We start from the raw sequence: 23921 nt of genomic DNA, 5'->3' as shown, positions 1-23921 counted from the left end.
GGCTGTCTGACTGGTAAAGACCTTGCAAAAATCAGAGGAGCTTGAGTAGAAAGATGATCACAGAAGCCCACACGCAACTGCTTAGAGAAAGGAAGATTGTAAGAGACTCAGATTTAAAAAGTGGTTATTTGGGGGCCAGTCGACGGAAAATGTATGAAAAGAGCAAAAAAACTAGGTCGTAGAAGGAAGTCCATGTAGGGCAGTGGTTTTGAAGTCTATCTCAGGGAACGCTGTGGTTCTGTGAGCAGTTACTGGCAGTCCTAGAAATAACAAAATATAGGCGTGGCCACAATCACAGAGGCCCTGTGTGCGAAAATGTAATTAAAATTTTTCCATCGCTGAAGTCAGTTTAGTTCATGAACCCTCATTTCCATCTGATGCCAGAACAAAGTCTTGCCAGTGCAGAGTTATAATGCAGAGTTGTTTAGTCTCCGATGGATTAAGACTCAGTCTCTGGGGTAACAGCATGATCTGTGCAGAATTCTTCCCTCTCCAGACGGCTTTTTCTCTCTAGACGGTAACTGGAGTTCTCTGGGGCTGGTGGAGGTGGAGGGCAGGTACTGCTTAAGGCTTGTCCCGGCGTCTGGGGAGGGGTTCTGTCCCTAAGTTATCCTCTGGACTTACAGCCCTCAGCTGTGGTCCCGCTTGCACTGCCACGGCTCATCTCAGCCGTTGAGGGTCTGGGGTTCTGAACGCTCAAGGGTGCTCTGGATTTTGTAAGGTAGCCTGGCCTCAGGGCTGGGCAGTTCTTTGGTTGGGCTGCCCCTTGGTACGGGCCATGTTGGACCCCAGACTTCACTATGACGTGGGTGGTGTCCAGGGCTACACTGGGGAAGCCCAGCATGCCCCTTTCTTTCAGGGTCCCCTCAGTCTCCCCTTTCGGGAGGAGAGGCGGTGGTGGAGGATGGGGGCACTGAGCCACCTCTCAGAGACCTTCCAGAGTCAGCAAACACCAACCATCTCCCTTCTGCTCCCCTGCTCCCCTGCTGGCTAACCCTGCTCCTCTGGGTGGGAAACATACATTTGCCTTCTTTATATGATGGTACATCCTTCTGAACTCGATGATTTATTTATTTTTTAATTTTTAATTTTTTATTGTAGTGTATGTGTCAATTTCTGGTGTCCAGCATAATGTTTCAGTCATACATATACAAACGTACATTTGTTTTCATATTCTTTCTCATCATAGGTTACTACAAGATACTGAATACAGTTCCCTGTGCTCTACAGTAGAAGCTTGTTGTTTATCTGTTTTATATATAGTCGTGTGTATCTGCAAATCTCGAACTCCCAATTTATCCCTTCCCCTTCTCTTTCCCTACTGGTAACCGTAAGTTTGTTTTCTACGTCTGTGAGTCTGTTTCTGTTTTGTAAATACGTTTATTTGTGTCTTTTTAAAATAGATTCCACATATGAATGATATCATGTGGTGTTTTTCTTTCTCTGACTCACTTCACTTAGTGTGATCATCTCTAGGTCCATCCATATTGCTGCAAATGACATTATTTCACTCCCTTTCACGGCTGTGCAGTATTCCACTGTGTAAATATACCACAACTTTATCCAGTCATCTGTCGATGGACATTTAGGTTGTTTCCATGTCTTGGCTCTTGTAAATTAGTGCTGCTGTGAACTCTGGGGTGCATGTATCTGAATTTGATGGTTATGATATCAACTTGAGGCTCAGAGTTTGTCAACACTCTGGCTTTGGGGCATTCGAGGAAACAAGCCCACAAATGCTTCCTCTTTAAAGCTTTCAAGCTTAGTGTGAATGTTTATAATGGCCAGTCCTTCAAAAATGTCATGCCTCCTAGGCCATGGGGGCTGTTGTGTGTTTCTGATCATCGGAGCATGCTGTACTGGTCAGTGGGATGCTGTCTCAGGTGCATTGTTAGATGTTCCTCCAGGGAGGCTTGCGTGCTCTGAGCAGCTTGACAGGTGAGGGATAGACTGAACATCTTCAGGGGATATGGTCTCTCTTAAGGAAGGTGGTCCGGGGGGCGGCAGGCAGTCAAGTCTGCCAAGTGATATGAGTTTCAGAGGTGGGAGGGTGGAGGGACACATGCTCCAGAAAGGGTCCTGGGGCTCTAGATGTTACTTCTATGTCTCATATGTTTTAGTCCAACACCTCTGTCATCATTTTCATAGAGCAGAGTCTTAATGCAAGCCCTTGGCCCCATCCAAAGCATCTGTGTGGTGCTGAGACCGGAGCAGAGGGTGATGTAGGCGTGAGTCTCCACCTCGTGAAGCCTCCGACCCAGAGCGGAGCCAGGCAGGTGGACACACCAGTTACTCTGGGAAGGAAGCAAAGGGAGGAACCGCCAGGGGAGGCGGTCAGCAGGGCTGAGTGATGGGGAGGTGAATTCAGGATCCCAGTAGAGCAGTGGTTACAAGTAAGAAGGGGAGGTCTTCAGATCCCACCTCCGTAATAGGGGTGTTTGAGGGTCCCACCTGGATCTAGGGGCCCTGGTGTCTAGCAGAACAGCTGGGGTAGGGGTGGGTGGGAAGCATCAGAATGTAGAGAAAAATAAAAGGAAAGTGTAATTTTAATTCTGTATTATTACACAAATCAGTTTACTTTCTCCTTGTAAATGGTTAAAAAAAAAAAACCTTCATTGTATAAACAGAAAGATGGTTTATTGCTTCTGAGCTAGTTCTGCAGTGCCGAGCCGAGCCCACCAGTGTCAGTTTCATCAGCTGCCACGGGGGCACACGTGTTGCAGTGGCTTCTGGTGGCAGATTCAGAAAACGGGCATCACTGTGGGAGCTTGAATGAACACTTGTTTGCAATCTTGGCTGCATCTTGGAATCACCCAGGAGCTTGAAAAACACTGACGTTCGGGCCTCAGCCCCAGAGATTTTGATGGGACTGATCTGGGTAGGGGCGATCCAGATCTCCCCTGGATTCTAATGTGTGGGCCAGGTTTCTGGAACCACCACCTGAACAGGAATATACCAAGAGACAGAAGATGTGATGAGTTCTCATTGTACTATGTCACTGGGCACAGATTTGAGCTTGTTTCCCTGAGAAAGAGGAGCCATAAGTCTCTGGAACCAGATAAAATAAAAAATGAGAAACGGTCATCATGGGAGGTCCCCAGTCAGCATTAGGGCTGAGGAGTGTTGCTACTCCACCCTTTAGGCATCCTTCCATTTCAGAACTATCTGGGGTGGCTGAGGCCCAGGTTAGCTCAATTCTTGAGTTTCTGACTGGGGTATCAAGCCATGGGTTAGGGAAACGAGCGCCCGCCCAGTCTGGAAGGGATACGGGAAGGGGCGGTGTGTTTTATTAGGAAGGAAGCCATCATCATTTACTCCGTGTCTCCTGGGAGCACGGCCCGAGAAGTCTTCAAAACAAGCTGGGGGCTGGTCACCTGCTGGAGGCACGGAGGGAAAGGGAAGAGCCCCTTGGAGCCCAAGCCAGCGCAGCGGGGACCCCAGCATCCTCCCCTCCCCCGACCGAGGTGTGACCATTCATAGCATTCCTCCGAGTTCAAAGTGAGTGAGTGGGTTTTAAGCGTAAAAGCATCTGAGGTCTGGCCAAGAAGTCTGGTACCAAGACTGTCCCACCTGTAACCTTTCCACTGAGGAGAAAGACAATGACAGTAAAAGTAGCAGGTGACTCTGTGATGTCAACCCTGCGCCTGGCCCTGGTGTACAGTATTAGCTCGCTTAATCGTCCCAACCCCTCTGTGGGGCGGGGGGCGGGGGGCGGTGTTGTTATGATCTCTTTTCCCAGAAGAGGAAACGGAGGTACACGGAGGTTCGGGACTCGTCCAAGGTCACAGAACTCCGGAGGCTGGCGGACTGTCAGGCTCGGGGACAGAAGCGTGAGTGTCGCCTCCGGGCGAGGAGTCCTGCGGGTCGCCTGCTCCGTTGGAAGTGGTGCCGGAGACCCCGCAGTGGGTGGAGAGTAGCCGGGTGGCGGGGTCTCGGTGAGTCGCCCCATCTCAGTCCGGGGGGCGCGCCCGCGGGGTTGCCCGGGGCGGGGCGGCGCTGGAAAGGGGCTGCCAGTCTGGCGGCTCCCGGGTGGGGCGGGGTAGGGGCGGTCCTCGGCCTGTCCCCGCCCTCCCCCCCGCCCGGGCCCCGCCCTCTCCCCGCCCTCTCCCCGCCCTCTCCCCGCCCCCGCGGACCCCGATCCCGAGCAGAGCCAGGCTGGAGCCAGAGCGGCGCCCGCACTTCCCGGGCGCGAGGGCGGAGCCGGCCGGGAGCCCGCGGCCCGGGCCTGAGCGCGGGGATGTGACGCCCGCCCGGCTCCCAGGGCGCGCCCCGCCGGCGGGCCACCCTGCACGCCGTCCCCGGGGCGCCCAGGTAGGAGGACTCTGGGGCGCCGGGCCGGGTGCCGGGGGGTTGGGGGAGACTGTGGCTTTGGCACCTTGGCGGCAGCGCGAGGAAAGCCTCCTTTCTCAGTTACCCTTGTGTCAGCTTGTTGCATAAGAGAGTTATGGCGGTTAAATCTCTGGGTTTGGGGGCTTTGTTTTTATTCCCGTGTCAAGCAGGAGTAAAAGTTGTTCACATCTGTCTTCGGGGAGCTTGGCGATGGTTCCGGAGGGTTGTTCTAGGGTGTGTGTGGGTGTGTGTGCGTGTTTGTAAACTGCTTCCAGGCATTTTAATCCGGCCAAGTTCAACTGGTTTGCGAGTATCTCTTTTTAGGGGTTTCGGCTCCAAAGCGTTGTCTCCAGAGAAGATAAGGTATGAATGCCCTAAACGCAGTGGGGCGGGTGACGTGTGGCCCTTGCAGATAAAGGATGATACTGGGTGGTGTAGCTACGGACACCAGGAAGTCACACATTTACAACAGGCATGTCTCTCATTTTACAGTTTATAATCCCCTTTACACTCAGTGCTCTTTTATCCTCCCCACCGTCTTGAGAGTGAGATGCAATTGCCACCCTCCTGTTACAGGGGACGAAGCAGAGGCTTAGACAGAGTGACTAACTTGTTGGAGGGCAGGTACCAGAAGGAGAGACCTCTGAACTCCAAACCCGGTGGCTTCTATTTTATGATGTGATGGCTGCCAACCATCCCGCCCCCCGGGGCTTTCTCCTCTGCGCTGTGTGCGCTGGGTGTGAGGATTCCTGCCCTGGGCAGCTGTTGGAAGTGAATCCTGGAGGGAGGGGCTATTTGTCAGATGGGCACCTTCCCGCGGTCTTGGCTTAGGAACTGAGGTAAGGGATGTGTCTGGGCCACTGGTACCTTGGAGAAAAGGTGAGCGGAGAGCCACGCACCACTGGAGTGTGCCCGTGGCTGAGTGCCAAGCTTCAGGAAGGTGAATGTGAAAACGGGGCTCTGACTGTGAACAGAGAACCAGGGCTGGTGCTGGCGGAGGAGGCCGCCGTTTCTCCAGCTAATCTGTCATGCATCTTTTTCTCTCTTGCCTTCTTTTAGTTTCTTATTTATTTTACATCCTATTTAGTATTTCATCTTCTGTATTCATATTCTACCTTACGTTTTGCACTCGAAAAAAAAAACATGGGGCCTTTGGGATGGGATTGGATGGAGAAGGGGTGTGGGAGCCCTGATGTATTTTGTCTTATTTGGCTGGCTGCCATTCTGTTGTATGTGGAGCGGTCACTGCACCTGACCATCCTCAGGTGGCCTCCATGCAATTCTAGGAAAGATATTTGACCTGAATTCTCACATGACCTTGGCAGAGGCAGGACAAAACCCTCCCCATTTTTAATAAGCTCTGCAGGGCCCTCTGTGGCACAGCGTGTCACCAAGACTTTCATTACGGCTCTGAAACACGTAGCATTGTGAGTAATTCCTTCATCGTAGGTGGAACGCTATTTAATATTAGATCCACATACTTACTGAACAGATGTGTGCTGAATGTCTGCTGTGTGCTGAGCACTGTTCCAAGTCCTGAGGGTAAAGCAGTGGACAAGACAGATGCAAATCTCTGTCCTCGAATGGAAGTCACAGAGCATCAGGGGTCTCTCTGCCTAATGGGGTTCTTGGATATTCACCCTGAGGACAGGATGTGGGGACACTGGCTGCCCACAGGCAGGACACTACTTAGCATCTCCCGTCGAGAACACGAGAAGGTGATGGGCACTGAGGCAGCTCTTTGTCTCCCTAGAGAACAGCAGAGGTGCTGAGTGTACCCTGTGGCTCAGCCGGGCCCTTGGACCAGGGCAGATGGAGAACCCATGACTGGGATGCAGCCGTGGGAGGTGTGTCCACATGGAAGCAGCCTCACTGATTAAAGTGGCCAAGCTGGACAATTGGAGTGAATCTACCATAGCATAGGGGGCAGGTTACTATTAATTATGCTACATGGTGGATTTGCTGTGGCCTTGCAACTTGGAAGCAGAAAAGTCACCTCACCAGGGGCTCTGGGACGCTCCAGGCCCGCGACGCTCCCTGTCGGCTGCTGTCAGCAGACACAGTTTGCTTTTTCCTCCCTTCAAAGTTGCCAGGCGGGCTGACACATTGGCACTGTCAGCAGCTTTGTCCCCGCCCCCTTGCCTGCAGTGGCCCCAGGTGGCGCTGCTTCAGCTGTACTCAGCTGGTGGGAGCTTGCAGAGGACCCTCGCACCAGCGGGATCTCATTAAGGGGCTGGGTTCCTCAAGGTTGCTGGTCACCTGCCTACCTCGGGATTCTAGGCTGCCCCCTCTTTTCATGCGTGTGGCCGAGGAACGGAGACAAATTTTTCATTTCTACCTGTTTCGGAAAGGATTTGTAAGATGCCGTAAATTGACATTAGGATGAAAGAAAGACAAGGGTGGAGACAAAGTGGAGTCCAGAAATGTATAAAACGTAAACCTTAAAGAACTAGGTACTTTTTAAAAAAAAAATTGAAAAATAGTTGATTTACAGTGATTCAGGTGTACAGCAAAGTGATTCAGTTATGCATATCCATCTGTCTGTCCGTCTGTCTATTTATCTACCTACCTATCTATTCTTTCTCAGATTCTTTTCTGGTATAGGTTATTACAGGATGTTGACTACAGTTCCCTGTGCTGTACATTAGGTCCTTGTTGTTTATCTATTTTGTATACAGTAGTGTGTACCTTGCAGCCCACTGGGGCTGCAGGGGTGGAGGAGAGCTCACTGCAAGCTCGGCTGGACCAGACAGCAGAGCAAACTAATGAGCATCTCGGGCTGTGTCCGGGCAGTGGTGTTCCTAAAGCCCCCAGGGTGGTTTTAACTGGTCAAGGCCGGCAACACCAGTATCCCCTCCTGCAGGCAGTGGGAGGGATCTGCCAGGGCACAGCTGCCTGTGTCTTCAAGATGAAGAAGTGCTCAGGAGAAGTGAAAACATCCCTGATAGAAGTGGGAAGTCTCTCCTGAAGCTTCCCATTTGAGAGATTCAAAGAGCAGCTTTTAGGCATCTCTTAAAGTGACCACCATTAAAGGGCAGTTTGGTGACTGCATTTCAGCGGGACTCACAGAGCTTGTGGTACGGGGAGCATCAAAAGTGACAGCGTCCCGGGCTCTGCACATGTGGCTTCCATGGACCTCATGGACCCCTGAAAATGCAGCTGACGGCTCCCGCCCACGAGTGAAATTAAGAGTTAGATGCTGTCACTTTAGACCAGCGCTTCTTACCCCATTCAGAACCCAGTGACCCCTTTTAACGCAAATATTTTTAAACACCCCCTTTACAATTCCAAAATGATATAATCAAACCTACCTGCAATGTAATTTCTAAATAACCGATATGATAGTAGATATAAAGAATAAGTAAAGTAATTTGGGTTAAAATGATGTATTTTGGTGTGAGCCAAACCAGGACCGGATGAGGTCACTGGCGCTTTATGCAGACTGAGCACTGGGTCTTGTGGGGCGGCTGCCTGTGCAGTCTGGAGCAGGAGAGTCCCGGCGGACATCTATACTCCACTGGATGAGAACTGACTCCTGGTCGGGATCTAAATGATGGTCGAAGGCCAGTCCTCCCTCTGTTTTCATAGGGGTTGCATCCCTGGAGAATTCAGTGTCTATGAAAATTGTTCCAACAAAATGTATTTTACCTAAGTGTAGGGTGGAGTGGGGCGCTAGGCTCCCATAGTGATAAATGATGCTTCCATCAGTGTGAACGTCTGCGGGGGCCTGGAGGTCAATCAGGATGAGGGACCAGTCTTCACCGGGTGGGGCTGATTCCCGTCTGTGACTCCGCCACTAAATGCACCGCTAGTGAATGGCCACCCACAGCTTCCAAACTGCTCCTTCGGGGAAATGCTGGCCCCGTCGAGAACCACTGCTTTCTCTGCATCACTTGGTAGTGAGTGGTGAGAGCGCTGATGCGGGTGTGTGCCCTGAAATGACACGGTGCTGATAAGAGCAGGTGTGAGCTGGCCGTCTGGATGCACTCGCGTCAGCTGTCAGAGGGTCACGGAGGAGGTGATAAAATCAGAACCCTGGGGGCGAGTGCAGCAGGGGCTGACTGCTCAGAGGGGCCTGGGAGATTTAGGGGGGATGGAAATGGTTTCTATCCCGGTGGGGGTGTCCTGGTGTATACAGTTGTCATAGGTTGTGGAATTGTACACTTAAGATTTGTTGTGTATTTGACCGGATGCATGTGGTTTTAAAAGAATTTTTTTAAATTTCTCTTTTTTTTAATGGAGTTGCTAGGATTGAACCCAGGACCTCGTGCGTGCTAAGCACGCGTTCCACCGCTGAGCTGCGCCCTCCCCCTGACCGTGTGCATGTTTTAGCTCAATGAAAAAGCCCGCAGGAGTGAAAACACTGGAAGATGCTTGCAGAGGCTGTCTGGTCCTCTGAGATTCACCTGCAGACCCCACTCTGAGAAACAGGACTGTTCTCACGTGACCAAGGGACTTACTCTTGCTCACAGTGGACTTTCTGCAAGTCCTGCGTGGCCGGACTCAGTATCAGAGCCTTTGGCAAGTGTCTGGGATGGGGCTGTCCTGCAGGGGTGAGACACTGGAGGGGGCGAGTCTATGTGCTGGAAAGCACCCCAGGGACAGAGACCAGAGCCCCTCCTACTGCCGGGCCTGGTGTCTCTTGTCCAGAAGAGAGATGGAGACCTCGTCGAACTCCAGCCCAGCGGTCAAGCCCGTTCCCGTCTGCAGCCCGCTTGTGGCCAGAATCACAACCCTCTGAGCCTCGTTTCCCCCTCTGCCCCGAACGCCCACGTGACCCACCAGTTTGGTGGCTTTGTGCCTTGTGGAAACTGAGATTTCCTAGCAACACAGGAAACCTCCGTGGCTATTTTTACTTTATCTGCATGTCCTGTAGGTGATGTTCTTATGATGAAAAAACTTTCCCTGCCCCGTTTGTTAGGATAAGTAAGTCAGAGAGTTCAGTGAGCTAGGCTTTGCTCTCCGTCTGCTGATAGGAAGATCATTGATGTTTCAGTGTTTCTTGGACCTTCTGAGAGGATGGGGGTTCCCGTGGCCTCTGTGTGGGATGGTTCTGTTTGCTCAGAGTCGCGTAAAACTTTGTCTTGAGGGGAGAGTTGGTGACAGTCATGCTGACCTCAAGTCGGGGCTTGGGGTGTCCTGCATGTTATTTGTTCATCTCTACGGAGGGGAACAGTCCTGTCACGTTGGGAGCGCACCGTGGGGACCCCCAGAAGGTCCCTTCTGTGTTGTCCTTCCCTGTGGCGCATGAGGAGCCGTCTGGGGTCTCCTCCGTCCTTAGTGTGGGCTGCCCTGTGTGTCTGTAGTTTGTGGGTTCTCGATGCTTCTCTTTCTCATGATTGGGACTGAACAGAGATGACTGCAGGTTTATGGAGGATGGTGCCTCTCAGATTTTATCTCCAAAGGATTCCAGGAAATGCTCAACCAGCTCTCCAAGGCATCACCGGGGGGGCTAGTTCTCGATGCCTCTTGCTTTATCTCTGAGACTCTCCTTTCCTCTTCACGATACAGCCGTGTCTCCTCTAATATGACAATCACACCCCACCCCCCCTAGAAAATCCTCAGATAAAATCATGACCCCGGGAGGATAGACTCTGATTCCCTGACTGTCTGCAGCTTCTCTGGGGTGGGGTTTGTGGATTTCGTTTAGGAAACAAGGTCTTGTACCAAACAGAATTTTCAAGTATTTTCCACCATCATGTGGTTCTCCGACTTTATAAGTAAGTTCCTTTTTTTGCCTTGTCTTTAAAATGACATTTTGGTCTCAGCAATATTAGAGAGTGTTTCATAGCTGGTTGAATCCCTGTAACAGGTGAGGATTGTAATTATGGGCTTCGCTGTAACACCGTAGCCCGTTTCCCATACATGTTTCTACTGATTTTCGACAGAACGTGTGGGCTGTGACATTTCAGGGGCTGAAGGACCTACTTTGTCATCCTTGCTTTTCTCAGGGAGTCACTCACTGTCATTCTTGGTTAGAGGCAATCGTGTTGAAGCCTGATTCTCTGAATGTGTCTGGATTACGTCAGAGGCGCACGTAGACCACGTGGGTTAACGTTTGGGATGGGAAGTTGTTTTAAACAATGCCGCCCGCTTCTTTACGAGGCACTCAGTGTGGGCAGTGAGTTGGCATGAGGTGGAAACATGGAAAGTACCGTTAGGATTTCCTTCTACAGCTAAGAGGTGGGGTCTGCTACTTCGGGCCCTGGAAGAGGGAGGGGCCCCCAATGCCGTCATCCCTCTCTCCTTGGGTTTCCGCAGAAACTTCCCTTAGACCCGGGCAAGAGAGGTCCCACCCGGGCCGTGTGCTTTGGAGGGTTCCGCTCTGCTTCTCAGCGAGCAGTGGTCCGGAGTCTGTTGGGCCAAGGGGATGGTCCCGGGACCCGGGAGCCCTGAAATTCCCTTCCCAAATAGCCTGGACTCGGATTCCAGGACCTATGCAGGGTTGTCCACTGCCTGTGGGCCTCCCTGGTCTGCAGAGTGGCCGGGGCCATATGGGGGAATGTCTGCCTGTGTGCACGCTCAGGGCCCCCACAGGACGGGATGGAGCTGGGGGCAGGCTTGGAGGTTCATGGAGATGGAAGCTGCCTGAGCACCCTGGGGCACTGCACCCTGAAAACCCCGTGTGGGACCACGCCGCCTGGATGCTGCCCCCAGCGCCAGCCTCTGCTCCCAGTCTCCCCAGAACGGGGCCCACTCAGCTCGTGTGGCTTCGCAATGCCTGGGGTGCATCTGCTGGGTGCCCCCGCGGTCCCGGGCCTGGCTCTGTCCTGGAAGGCAAGAGTCACATGTGAGGGAATTCCTCACAAACAAGAAGGGAATTCCTCAAGGCTGCTGGAAATCTCTCAAGACTAAGAAGGCCTTTAGAGATGCTTTGTGGCCCCAAAGTAGGAGCCTGTGCTCCCGCCCCCTTTGCGGGGCATTGGGCCTTGATACCCCTTGGGTTCTTGTGACAGCCCCTTCCTCCCCCCGATGTCTCTTTTCCTGTGTCTGCACTGAGTGTGGGATCTCTCACAGTGACAGGAAGGTGCTCTGGACGAAGTCAGTCCTTCCCGGAAGGGGGGCGTTAGTGAGGGCCCCTTAGGCTCGTTGTAAATTCTTATACTTAATCTCTGTCCTTATAATTTAGCTCTCACTGAAGTTTCTCACTTGCATTGTCACTTTATCTTTAATAAACCAATAGTTTTGTATGTATGTTCCACGTACCACATAGTCATGTTGAGACATCCTGGCTTCCAAATATGTCGTCATCACCAAAAACCAGTGGGAACTGTACTCGGGAGGTTCCCAGGGGCTCCCCTTTTCACGTGAGCGTCACAGAAAGCCATGCTTCCTGCTTTCACCCCGTGGTGTGCTGGAGTGAATGGACCAGACCAGGCGGCTGGAGGTGGGGGGAGGTTAGCCGAGGACTGGGGTCGCCCCAGGCCCCCTTGATGACGGCCCCGGGTCGTGCACGGGAACCTCAGTGCACCACTGTGTCCCTGCACCCCAGCTGGAAGCCGCCACGGGGAGGATGTCAGCAGGTCGGGGAAATTTCATACGTATCACAGGCATCATGCACCAGGGCGGGAAGGGGGGCGGTGTCAGGGCTTGTTAATTTACCGGGGGAGCTAATCGTCTTATTTTATGTGGAAAATTCATCTGAGAAACAACATGGGGGAATAAATCTGTGGCTTTTTGTTGTCAATACTTTCTAAAAGGCTATTTTGAATTTTACTACAAGCTGATTTCAAAAATCACCTTGGACTTGGCTAAGTTGCCACTGGATAGGGAGGTGATGTTTGCCGAGTATTCTTTCTGGCCTCAAAGCTCTCAGCCTCCAGCCTTGCTCTGGCTGCTCTGTCCCTCAGAGCCCCCAGCCCTCCGGTGTGAGTCCCGTGTCTCACGCCTTAGGCAGTGGTCCACCTCCTCCTGTGTGATTGCCGGCCGCCGCCAGACTCGAGTTTATGTTCTCTGACTCACACGCGGTCTCTGCATCCCATCCCTCCCGCTAGATTCTTGGCAAGATTGGTTTTGGTCCCTTTTTGGTCTGATGCCAAGAGGGTGGGTGGGTGGATCCCTCCCTCTTTCTCCCTCCCTCCCTCCCTCTTTCTCCTCCTCCTTCTCCCTCTCTTTCGACCACGAGTACTTCTTGGGTGCTTACCACATCACAGGAGTGTGGGGGATGAGTGAGTCTGCCCTGGACCTTTCCCGCCTGGCCAGGTGGGGAAGTCCAGCGGCCAGGGGAGCTGTCCAGTGTGGCCAGAGCCCTGGGTCCTGGCGCAGACGTCTGAGGCCCCTGTGCGCAGTGCCGGGAAGAACCCATGTGATGTGGCTCTCTTGGCTGAGGAGGAAGTTGGGGTGGGGTATGCGGGGCCCCTGGGAGCGGCTTCCAATCAGAATCTGCCCAGAGCTGGTCAGAAGTCACAGGAGAAGCTGGCCCACCAGGAAGGTCAAATTGGTCGACGGTCTTAGGAAGGACCGTAGAGGCACCATGGAGGCAGCAGGGCCAAAGGCTTACAGGTGTGCCAGGAGGGGAGCCTGAGAAGGAAATGGCCAGGGGGTGATGGAGGAGAGGGGGCGGGGCCCTCATCCCAGGGAGTCAGGAAGGGGAAGTGGGGGGGTGGGACCACTTGCTCTAGAGCCGTCCAGAAAGATGGGGACTGGGGGGCCCTTCGCAGAGACAAACCAGGAGCCTGTGGTGGGGCCGTGAGGCTGGTGGGCAGAGGGCAGGCCGTTCAGCAGTGGATGTGAAAATTCTTTTCCGAAGCTTCTGGGGCAAAGAGGAAGAGGGAAAGTGAAGCGGTTAGGGGAACGGACGTGGGGAGTCAGCTTCCCTGCAGAAGGTTTCTTGGGCCTTCCAAGTAAATTCACCGCATGTGCCTGCTCCTGTCCCCCAACTTCACTCTGTTAATTTCTCCCTGACATGTGCATCGGGTCCCCATCGGCTGCAGCCATTTCTGGGCCGCACAGCTGCAGGCAGGGAGGGCCCTGCGCTGGGACTGCAGACGGAAGACCCGGGGAGCTGCTCCTTGGTCTCGTGCCCTGTTATGACTCACACTGATGAGCTCTGCCACTTTGATAGGATGCCCTGTGCTTTCTCATAAGTCCGAAGTGAGTAACAGGGGTGGTACGTTTAGTCCAAGCAGAACGTTTGGCGTTGAATTAGTCAGGCTATTTGATCCGTTGGGCATTCAAAGACCTTATACTTAGTCCTTACAAGCTTTTCAGAGGCCTAAGAACATGATTCAGACCTGAAAAAAAAAATTAGACTCCAAAATACTAAAAGTAAATTGCAAAACCAGGACTGAATGTTGAAATGTCTACAGGACGTAACAGCAGGGTGATCCCAGCTCCGCATTTTTGGAGTTGGCTCAGATTACATAATTTGGGATGCAGATGTGTTAATGTGCTTGGTGTCAGGAAGGGGGAGGACCTGGAGAGGGTGCCTGGCTGTTTCTCCTGGCCCCTGTGTTTCTCTGCGTGTTATTCCTGAGATGCGTGAAGCCGGGCTCCCTGTGGTGGGTTAGCTCATTCCTGCATCCCTGTGTCCAGACAAGCGCCAGCTGCGTGTGTTTCACCAAAATGAGCTGGGGGTTGTCAGCCTCTGTGCTCCTCACCCCTGACGCGATTTTCTGAAACTGTTTTCTCAAGGGACTGTGGAACACATGCTCTCTAAACCCGAGACTCATCTTTGAGAGCTTGTTCTGGTTTTTGGGGGGGTGCCTTGAGATCTGTGCGGCGCTCGCTGGTTTAACTAACCTTCTTCGTTCAAGCTCACGCCCACGTGTGCTCCTTCTGCCCCAGGTAGATGCGCCCCTTAGAGATGGTGACTCCCTCCTGAGAAGCAGGACCACCTCCGGCAGGTAAAGGCCTCCTCCGTGGTGACCGGGCTGCTTCGCCCCAGGGCCCCGCCGGCCTTTCCTCATCTGCCGCCAACGCCTTGCAGCCTGTTTCACGTAGCTCTGGACTATCTCCCGCTGCACGCAGAGTATTTTGTTTCCGTCGGTATGTTTTTTGGGGGACAGATGCATGGTTTTATCTGATTTTGGAAGGGGTCTGGGAGCCCCTTGAGAGACCCCGCTGAACCCTTCTCCCAGGGTTGCCTCCCCCTGGGCCATGGCTGTGACCAGGTGACGCAGCCTCAAGTCCATGTCACCCCAGGCTCTGTGTCCACGTCACTTAACTTGCACCTCACTCTCAGACTCTCCATTTCTGTCACGTTGTAGTCCCGGGAGACACAGGCCAGTGACTCAGTGAGTGACCCCTGGGCATCTCCTCCGCTCTGTGGGTGTTAGAAGCTGCCCTCCTCGCCTGCCCTGCCCCTCGCTGGTCCTGCCTGAGTGAACCAGGCCTGGTGGGTCCCAGGACCACTCAGTCGCGCCTTCTCTCACTTGCCTTTGAGTGGGTCTCAGATATGCCCCCCTCTGTCTGTCTGTCTGTCTGTCACTGCCTGCATCCCCGCTCACCTGGACAGCCTCCCCGACTGCCTGCTCTCCCCGCCTCCCCTGCTCATCTCCTGTACATATTCCGCAGGGGTGCCAAAATTTCCATAAAAAAAGAAAATCTGATCGTACACCACCCTGTGACTTAAAACCTCTGAGTGACTATTCTGTCACCGACACACTGCAGTCCCAGCTCCGCAGCAAGGCTCTTTGTGTCCCGGGCCCTTTCCGTCTCTCCAGCTTTGCTTCTCAGCACCTCTTTGACTTTGCTCCGGAACACGAGGGTGCTGGTCTCCCCCATGCTGTCTCCACCCTGTGGCTCAGGTAACACTCGTTCAGGAGCCCTCCTCCAGTCCGTGTTAGGCCCTGTCTTCCCTCACGTCTGGGGCATCGCTCTCCCCGTGGACGGTCCTGCATCTCGGTGTGACTCTGTGGACGTGCCCCCTCTCCCCGCTGGCTGCTGAGCAACTCGAGCCAGACCTGGGTCGTTATTCCTAGTTTTGTTCCCAGGACCAAGTGCAGACGCAGGGATGGAGTAGAACTTCCGTGTACAGTTGTAGAATTCGGCAGCGAATGAACAAAAAAATGAATGGGTCTCTGGGAACATTTTACCAAAACTTAACATCTGTCATCAGAACGTGGGGTGATTTATAATCAGTCGCTCACTTCGGAGTGTGACCACTTGCCAGACCATGTTCTAAGCCCTTCCCACGTGACAACTCATTTGCCTTCAACCGCAAGTCCTGTTAACATCAACCCCATTTTGTCCAAAGGGGGAACTGCGACAAGGATGCTGAGCTTTTCCCCATCATGTGCCATCGATGGGCACCTGGGGTGTGTCTCGTGGTCACACGTAGCTGATGGCCTGAACTGTGATTGTCCCGAAGAGCCAGTTCTCATTTTATATATTTTACTCTCTCTATTTTAAGTTGTTACAGTGATTTTTTTCCCCTGGCACCAGCACTCTGCCTGGCCTACAGTAGAACACAGATTGTTAAGGGCCGTCCTGACTTGGCCAGCCTTTCAACGACAGGCCGTGTGAAGGCCGGCCGGGTTTGGCCTCATCCTTGGAATGTCTGTGTTGTTTCTTGGGCATAAAGGGATGCTTGTTAATTTTTGTCAGGAACGTGATTAGTTTGATCTTGGGTGGTGCGTCTTTACCTATTTCCTCTCCATTGGCCGCACTCCCTAGATCATGTGATCCTTAACCCCCATCCTTGGGTCTGGAGCTGACCCTCCCCGCACCTTGCCCTAGGGTCCTGGGGATGGACAGAGATTCAGAAAGTCCCCTGCTTTTTCCTGGAGCAGTTCCGGGGCAGGTGAAGTAAAACCTGGACCCCTGGGGCCGGGCTCCCGTGTCTGAGGAAGGGGTCTGAGGTCACCCAGCTCATCGCCACCTGTACACATGAGGGCACAGAGGCCCAGGTGGAGTCGTGTCCAAGATCACACTGGCCTTGGACTTGCAATCATGAAACGTCTTTTGTCCACAATTAATTTGGAATTCTGCCCGGCACCTTCCCTGTCGTCTCCCCACCCAGTCATCGAACAAGCCAGAGCTTGTGACTCAATGAACTAACCGCTGACAGGGTTTGGTTGATTTCCAACCAAACTGGCTTTATTTTGCTTTAATTAATCTGAGTAATGGATTGACCTGGAACAGGTAATTGGGGAACGTTTTAACCCTTTATTTTCTCTTTGCCACAGAGACTTAGAACACGTCCTTGTGGTGACAGAGAGAGGTGATAAGCCAGCCTGCAAGACATCGACGCCCTCTGTCTTGTGTAACGATCCGAATAGAGTTTAAAGGTAAATACTGTAATAATGCTATTCATCTAGACGGAGCGTGAGGGGAGGCCATTGACATGAGTAAAATGACAGGATTACAGGATTTTTAAGGAATGTGGTCTCACTGCTCTGAGGCCGGTGTCAAAGGTTGAATCAGGTGCAGGGATCATTGTCCTCCTTCTGGAGGTGACCTGAGGGGACTGCAGTCCGGGGGGTCACTCAGGCTTAGCATGTCTTTTCTTACCTGCGTTTGCGGGCAGACCTCGGAGGGGTGGTGGCTTTGGTTCCAGACCACTGTGGTAAAACTTGTACTGCGGTAAAACGAGGAGTCACACGGATGTTTTGTTTTCCCAGTTCGTATAAAAGTTACGTTTACACTATACCACAGTCTATTAAATGTACAGTCGCGTTAGGTCTTAAAAAAGTACATACCTTAACTGAAAGATACTTCATTGCTAAAAAATGCTACCCATCACCTGAGCCTAAAGCGAGTTGTAATCTTTTTGCTGGTGGAGGGTGCTGCCTTGATGCTGACAGCTGCTGGCTGGTCAGGGTGTGGTTTCTGAAGGCTTGGGTGTCTGTGGCTATTTCTTAAAATGAGACAACGATGAGGTTTGCTGCATCGACGGATGCCTCCTTTCACTTGCTCCCTTAGAGGCCACTGCAGGGTTATTAATTGGCCTAATTTTGTGTCTCAGGGCGGCCCGAGGAGAGAGATGGGGGTACGGCCAGGTGGCCATTGGGTGGAGCAGTCAGAAAACACACATTTATTGATTAAGTTTGCTGTCTTATGTGGACCCCATTTGTGGCACCCCAAAACAAATCACAATAGTAACATCAAAGATCACCGATCCCAGATCAACATAACAGATATGACAGTGATGAAAAAGTCTGAAATATTGTTGAGAAGTACCAAAATGTGACACAGAGACGGGAAGTGAGCAAATGCTTTTGGAAAAACGGTGCCGACAGACTTGCCGGAGGCAGCGTTGCCACCAGCCTTTAATTTGTAAGAAACACAGGATCTGTGAGATGCAGGAAAGTGAAGCACAATGAAACAAGGTCGGCCTGTATTTAAAAAACACTTTGTAGCTTTTTTTTTATACCTTTTAATACCACTTCTTAAATAGAACATTTTCCAGCTAATATTCAAGTGATCACATTGCATTCAAGTCTGAATTTGTGATGCCTTAGTTAAAATAGTTCCATGTTTACAGTTAACTTATGGCCACAGATAAGAATATAGGCAAGTTTCATCTCCTGTAAAACTAAAAGGGCAGATTTTTTCCAAAGCATGGAATTACACGGTCTGCTCTGGCCATGGCCCCTGAGGTGGGAGAGAGGGTTAGAATTTCTTTAGTTCATCTTTTTGCTCATACCATGAGCACTTACCACGGGCTTCCGAGTTCCAAGTGCAGCGCTGGGTGCTGTAGGTGTGGTGATAAGCAGGCCGTGGTTCCTGCCCCCATGAGGCTTCCTGCCCTGGGGTGATGGTAGTGACCTGTGCTAGGGGCCATGACCGGCACTGACCAGGTTGCTCTGGGAGCCCAGAGGAGGAGGGCCTAGCCTGGCAAGGCTCTGAGGGGCTCCCTGCACTGGTGGGAGGATGACCCCCGATGCGACCTGATGAGTTGGGAGGTACTCTCCCCGCCAGGTTCAGGGTGGAGGGAATAGCAAAGGGGAGGGCTCTGAGGTGGGAGATCAGGTCCAGGGGAGGGCTGATGAGTGCACTGGGTTTGGGGAGAGGGAGACAGGGGCAGGGGACTCAGTCTAGGGGGAGAAGTCAGAGCCTCAGCACAGAGGACCTGGATGCTTTTGCTGAGGGTGTGGGCTTCTTTGGGTGCCAGTGCAGGGGTCTTGAACCCATCATTTGGTGAGTATGAATTTGTAAGCCCTTTGGACTGAATGGAACCAGTAAGTCCACAGGCAGAGAGACAGGAGGGGAGCCAGTTGGCCTAATTTTTCCAGGCAGGAGCTGGTGACTGTTCAGCAGTGAGTGTGAGTGAACTGGGCAGGTTGATGGTCTCAGGAGACAGACTGGTTAGGACTGAGGACTGCAGCTCTGGGGGTGGCGGCATAAGGGCCACGGAGCCCAGGCCTCTCACCGGATGGGTGGGTGGGTGGGTGTGTGTCTGGCAATGGTGTCCCTGTTACTGAGTTGGGGAGCAGGCCTGGTGGGGAGAATGAGTTTGGTTTGGGGCCCGTGGAGTGTGAGGAATTCATAGGTCTTTGAACAGACTTGTGCACGAGTTCCCTGGAAGTGCGAGCCTGGAATTGACTGCACCGACGTGTGCAGTACACTTACCCCACTCAGGAGCACCGAGCAGGAACATTCAAAAGGGAAAACTTCAGTAAACTGAACACGAACTTCATTTGGATGGACGTTTTGTTAATCTTAAACTGTGTGACTTTGTCCCTAATTCTGTCAAAAATCTCCACCTTCCTTTTCCCCGTTTCCATTCAGAAGCATGGTCACATGAATGATGTAGGGGGCTGACCCATCAGAGACAATGTATTAGATAATTAACTGTATTATGTCATATGCTTTTAGGTGTAGACAGAACAAGGGCAGATGAGGGTGGGGCCAGGTGGGGAGTCAGCGTATGTAGTTTTAGAGATTTTTGGGGGGAATAGTAACATTTAAAATTTTTCTTTCATTCCTCTGTTTCTCCAGGAGAATATGAAAGTATTACTCAGGCTTGTTTGCTTCATAGCTCTACTGATTTCTTCTCTGGAGGCTGGTAAGTCGGCATTTCCCTGTGTGCTTGTCTGCTAAGAAAATCTGTTATGAAGGACCTTCCCTAACCGAGTCATTGTGTTCCCTGTTTCTGCGGACTCCGGGGACACAGCCTCCTGGTCACAGAGCTGTGATGCTGGGTGTCCTGTCAACAACTTGACTTCTCCTTCTGTCATTTTCACTTGGGAAACTGAGGCCCAGTGAGGTTGAGAGCCCGAGGTCCTGCAGCCTGTTTCAGAGCAAGACCTAAAATCCAGGTCTCCGGTGTCTAGTCCAGGCGTCTCCCCACTTTGTAACCGATTGACAAGTACAGTACGCGAAATCTTGGCTTTCATTTGGGAGAGGCGTTACATTGTCTTTATGAATCCGCAGCTGAAAGGCATCAGGAGACAGTTCTTTATCTTCTCTAGTTATTCATTGTCTCTCCTCCCCTCTCCCTCTCTTCCTACAAATGCATTTAGCCCCTACCATGTGCCAGGCACAGCGGTGAGTCATCCAGGCAGAAGTATCTGCCTGCATGGGGTTCACCTCCCAGCAGGGGAGAGAGACTGTATATTGGATAAGTAAATATGTTTTATGTCATATGGTGGTACGTGTAGACAGAACAAGGGCAAATGAGGGGAAAAGAACAAAAAGCAGGAAAGGAACGTATATAGTTTTGGGATGGGGGTGGGCAGAGGTTAAATTTTTTAATACGGTGGCCAGAAAAGGCCTCACTGAGTTTTGACTTTTGAGTTGAACCTGAAGGAGTGGGGAAGAGAGGGTGGAGCTATGTAGATATCAGGTTAGGGGTGAGGAAGCATTCCGGGCAGCATGTGCCAAGGCCCTGAGGCCAAGAGGATCGGCACGAACAGGAAATGAAGTACCAGTGTGGTTGCAGCAGAGGGAAAGGTGAGGGATATGAAGAGGGATGAGGTCGTCTGGGTAATGGGAGTTGGAGGAGGGTTGACTGTGTGGACCTTTCTAAGGATCTCAGCTTGTACTCTGAGATGGGAAGACTGGGGTTCTTTGTTTAAAACCAGAGAGCTGCTCTAACGTATATTTTACAGGCTCATTCTGGTTCTTTTATGGTGAACGGATCAGAGGGAGGCAAAGGCAGAAATAGGGTGGCCACTTAGAAGGCCATGACAGTAATCCAGGCAAACTGAAATGGTAGCATATCCGAGGGTGACAAGGGGAAGTGAGCAGTCAAGGGTTGGATATATCTGGAGGACAGAGACTAGAGGGCTTGCAGATGGACTGGATGTGGGTGTGAGGGAAAGAGAAGAATCAAAGATGACTAAGGGTTTGGCTTGAGCAGATGCAAGGTGGGCTTGCCGTTAATAGGTTGGGGGAAGGGCAGGTATTCAGACTGGGCATGTGAAGTTCAGCTGCCCAAATAAGGATGCTGACTAAGTGGTCTGGAGCCCAAAGGTTGGAGGCATAAAATTGACCTCAGCAAGCTGGTATTAGAACCATGAGACTAGACGAGACCACCTGGGGAGCGAGTATGGTTAGAAGAGAAAAGAACTCCAAGGGCTGAACCTGGCAGCCTCTGAGGACTGGTGGTCAGGGTCCCACTCATCCGAGAACCAGTGAAAGACTGGCCTGAACTGTAGGAGGCGAACCAGACAAATGCCCTGAACCCAAGTGAAGAACGCGGTTCAGGATGCGAGAATATACCACGTGTCCCATGCAGATGTGTCAAGAGATAAAGAGATTTCGTATCACGTGTGCTGAACTTGTCCTGCAGCTAACTACCGCCCTGTTTCTTTTGTCCCATCATTTTTCTCTCTGTGTTTCGTTCTGAAGAGTTTCTAATGCTGTATCTTGAAATTCACTAAGCTTCTCTTTTGCGGTGTCAAATCGGCCATTAATCACGTCCCATGTGTTTTTTTAAGTCAACACTGTAGTTAGTTTTCATCTCGAGAAGTTTGATTTTGTTTTTTTTCAATCTCTTTCATTTTTCTACTCAACATGCTTGGTATGGAACCTTGAATACATGGAGCATGATAGTAATAACTACTTTAATTTTCCATCCCTTCTATCGTCTGTGTCACTTATGGGTCAGTTTTGATAGGACTGACTTTTTTCCTCCTTATTATTAGTTATATTATGCAGCCTTTTCACACGCCTAGTAATTTTTGATTGGATGCTAGCTATTGTAGATTTTACCACGTTGGGTGTTGGATTTATTTATTAATTCTTTATTACTAAAAATATTCTTGAGCTTTGTTCTTCCACAAGGCTGGTTGATCCTTTCGGGTCATGCTTTTAAGCTTTGCTAGGCAGGATCAGAACAAGGTTTATTCTAGGCCTAATTTGCTCTGTCTACTGAGTCACGTCTCTTCTGGGTTCTCCACCTGATGCCCCTGATGGATGAGGCTGTCCTTTCCGGCTGTTGAGAGCAGCCGCTATTCCCAGAGTGTGGGTGTGTGTGCTTCAGGTGTTGTTCACGCCAGTCCTTTTGGCAATTCTTGCTCTGGCCTTCGACAGTTTTCTTACACGCTTATGCTAATTGATTCCCAGCTGAAAACGTGAGGGGGACTCCCTGTAGACTTCCAAAGCTCGCTCCCTGTCTGTGTGCAGCTCTGACCTCTTTGGTACTTTGCCCTGCAGTCTCCTGGTTTACCTGGACCTGTAGCTCCATCTCCTCAGCTCGAGAGAGAGGACAAGGGGCTTTGCCATTGTCTCCTCCCTGCAGTGTCATGGCCTAGAGTCTCTCTCTAGACAGTAATTTGGGAAAAACCATTGCCCCTGCACCCTCTTTGTTTCCCGTCTTTCTGGCATTTCTGTCCTCTGTTCCCTGATGTTCAATGCCTTGAACATTGTTGTTTTATATACTTCGTCCATTTTTTAGTTGTTCACTTGGGAGGGTAACTTCTGGTTATTCCGTCTTTTAACTGAAGCAGAATATCTGAGCTGAATATCTCTCCTGTTACCTTATCCCCAATTTTTAGCTGGATAGAAAGGATGAGAGAGGTTAAATGACCTGCTGAAGGCACACAGGTAGTGAGTGATGCACTGGATTTGAATCTGAATCTTTCAGACTCCCAAGATAATTCTCTTAATCATAAGGCTGTTAACACTCTCATGTGTAACACGAATTGACATGCTTCATCACTGATGCTCTTCTGTTTAGACAGTACATGAAGAAACACTGAGAGAAATGACTTTCCCTTTCTCCCTTTTAAAGACAGATGTGAGGAACGTGAAGAACAAGTAATTTTAGTTTCATCTGCACATGAAGTTGATGTCCGTTCGTGTCCTCTTATCCCAAGTGAAAACAAAGGCACTATAATTTGGTATAAAAATGACAGCAAGACAGTGGTGTCTACGGAGAGAGACTCCAGGGTCCATCAGCACAAAGATAAACTTTGGTTTGTTCCTGCTAAGGTGGAGGATTCAGGACATTACTACTGTGCAGTAAGGTAAGAGAGGGGATTTATCTGTTACCAACCTGTGTCCTGTGGACCTGCCATGGCTAAGGACAGAAAAATCTTCTAATAAACCTCTTTTGATTTATTTTAGAAATTCGACTTACTGCCTCAAAATTAAAATAGCTGCAAAGTTTGTCCAGCACGAGCCTACCCTGTGTTACAGCGCACAAGCTGTGTTCACACAGAAGCTGCTGGTTCCTGGAGATGGACAGCTTGTCTGTCCTTACCTGGATTTTTTAAAAGATGAAAGCAATGCGTTACCTGAAGTCCAGTGGTATAAGGTAATTTTATATTAAATACGGCGTTTTACTTCTCCAGCAAATAAAAATACTTCCCTGTCACGGACAATAGGGTGAACCTGCAAAGCACTTTTTCATCTGGCATACTGTTTGCTTTTGAGTGGTGAAACTTAATAGGATGTTTTCAAAAAAAGTTTAAAGACGGTATTCATTTAATTTGCAGCTTAACTAAAAATCTTGCTTTCTGTTACTTTTGTTTAATAAGATATAGTTGAGGAAAGTACAGTAGGCATGAAAGACGTTCAAAGATAAGGGTGGTCATAGATTTAGAGGTTTTAAGAGACAGCTATTTATTGTGTATGATTTTGTGATTTATTACAAAAGTTAAGTGGTCCTGAGGTAACTTAGTGGTTTCTGTAATTGCCTGAAACGTGATTGGCCAGCGCTACATCATGTTTTGGTATTTTTGTTTTACCTGATTTGTTGGAGCTTATATGGGGAATCACCTTGTAGAGGTTAAAAAATACAGAAGAAATAATGCCGGTGAACGACGGAAGTACAGCGTGACTAAGAAACAGTGTGTTATTAGCATCTTTCCTCAAATGTGTTTTTCTTGCAAAATAAATTTGTTTTCACTTGTCTTCAAAGTGCAAGGCTGGTAGGCATAAAAATGTAATATCCTGGGAATATAACGATGACCTTGCAAACAACAGAATATTAAAACTTGCATGTAAGGAACTTCTCTATTCATGTATATATGAATATAAATATGAATGATTGCTTTTCAATCCTTGTTTCTTCTTCTTCTGTCTAGGACTGCCAACCTCTACTTCTTGACAGCGTAAACTTTGCTGGGGTAACTAATAAACTCATCATGACGAATGTGACGACGGCGCATAAGGGACACTACACCTGCCGTGCCTCCTACGTGCACTTGGGAAAACAGTATCATGTCACCCGCGTTATAGAACTGATTACCCTGGGTGAG

At 50.7% G+C, this 23921-nt stretch overlaps 1 protein-coding gene across 7 annotated transcripts in view; it reads left to right on the top strand.

Moving 5' to 3' along the window:
- IL1R1 (interleukin 1 receptor type 1) overlaps nucleotides 1-23921 on the top strand; it is a 58856-nt gene that overhangs the window by 24623 nt on the left and 10312 nt on the right. The window contains exons 1-7 of one of the 7 annotated variants that reach the window (XM_031441051.2): nucleotides 4188-4311; nucleotides 14116-14174; nucleotides 16458-16559; nucleotides 19213-19279; nucleotides 22451-22685; nucleotides 22786-22975; nucleotides 23748-23916. In XM_031441051.2, coding sequence (XP_031296911.1) covers nucleotides 19219-19279; nucleotides 22451-22685; nucleotides 22786-22975; nucleotides 23748-23916 — 655 coding nt within the window. In that variant the 5' untranslated portion in view covers nucleotides 4188-4311; nucleotides 14116-14174; nucleotides 16458-16559; nucleotides 19213-19218. Of the gene's footprint in view, nucleotides 1-4187; nucleotides 4312-13232; nucleotides 13423-14115; nucleotides 14317-16457; nucleotides 16560-19212; nucleotides 19280-22450; nucleotides 22686-22785; nucleotides 22976-23747; nucleotides 23917-23921 lie in introns of those variants that run through there. The other 6 variants (XM_031441046.2, XM_010991896.3, XM_031441050.2 and 3 more) reach the window with 6 other exon arrangements.

Source organism: Camelus dromedarius, chromosome 33, assembly GCF_036321535.1.
Source record: "Camelus dromedarius isolate mCamDro1 chromosome 33, mCamDro1.pat, whole genome shotgun sequence".
Classification (NCBI taxonomy): Eukaryota; Metazoa; Chordata; class Mammalia; order Artiodactyla; family Camelidae; genus Camelus; species Camelus dromedarius.
The sequence above is the reverse complement of the archived record's forward strand: the minus strand, read 5'-3'. Positions and strand labels throughout refer to the sequence as shown.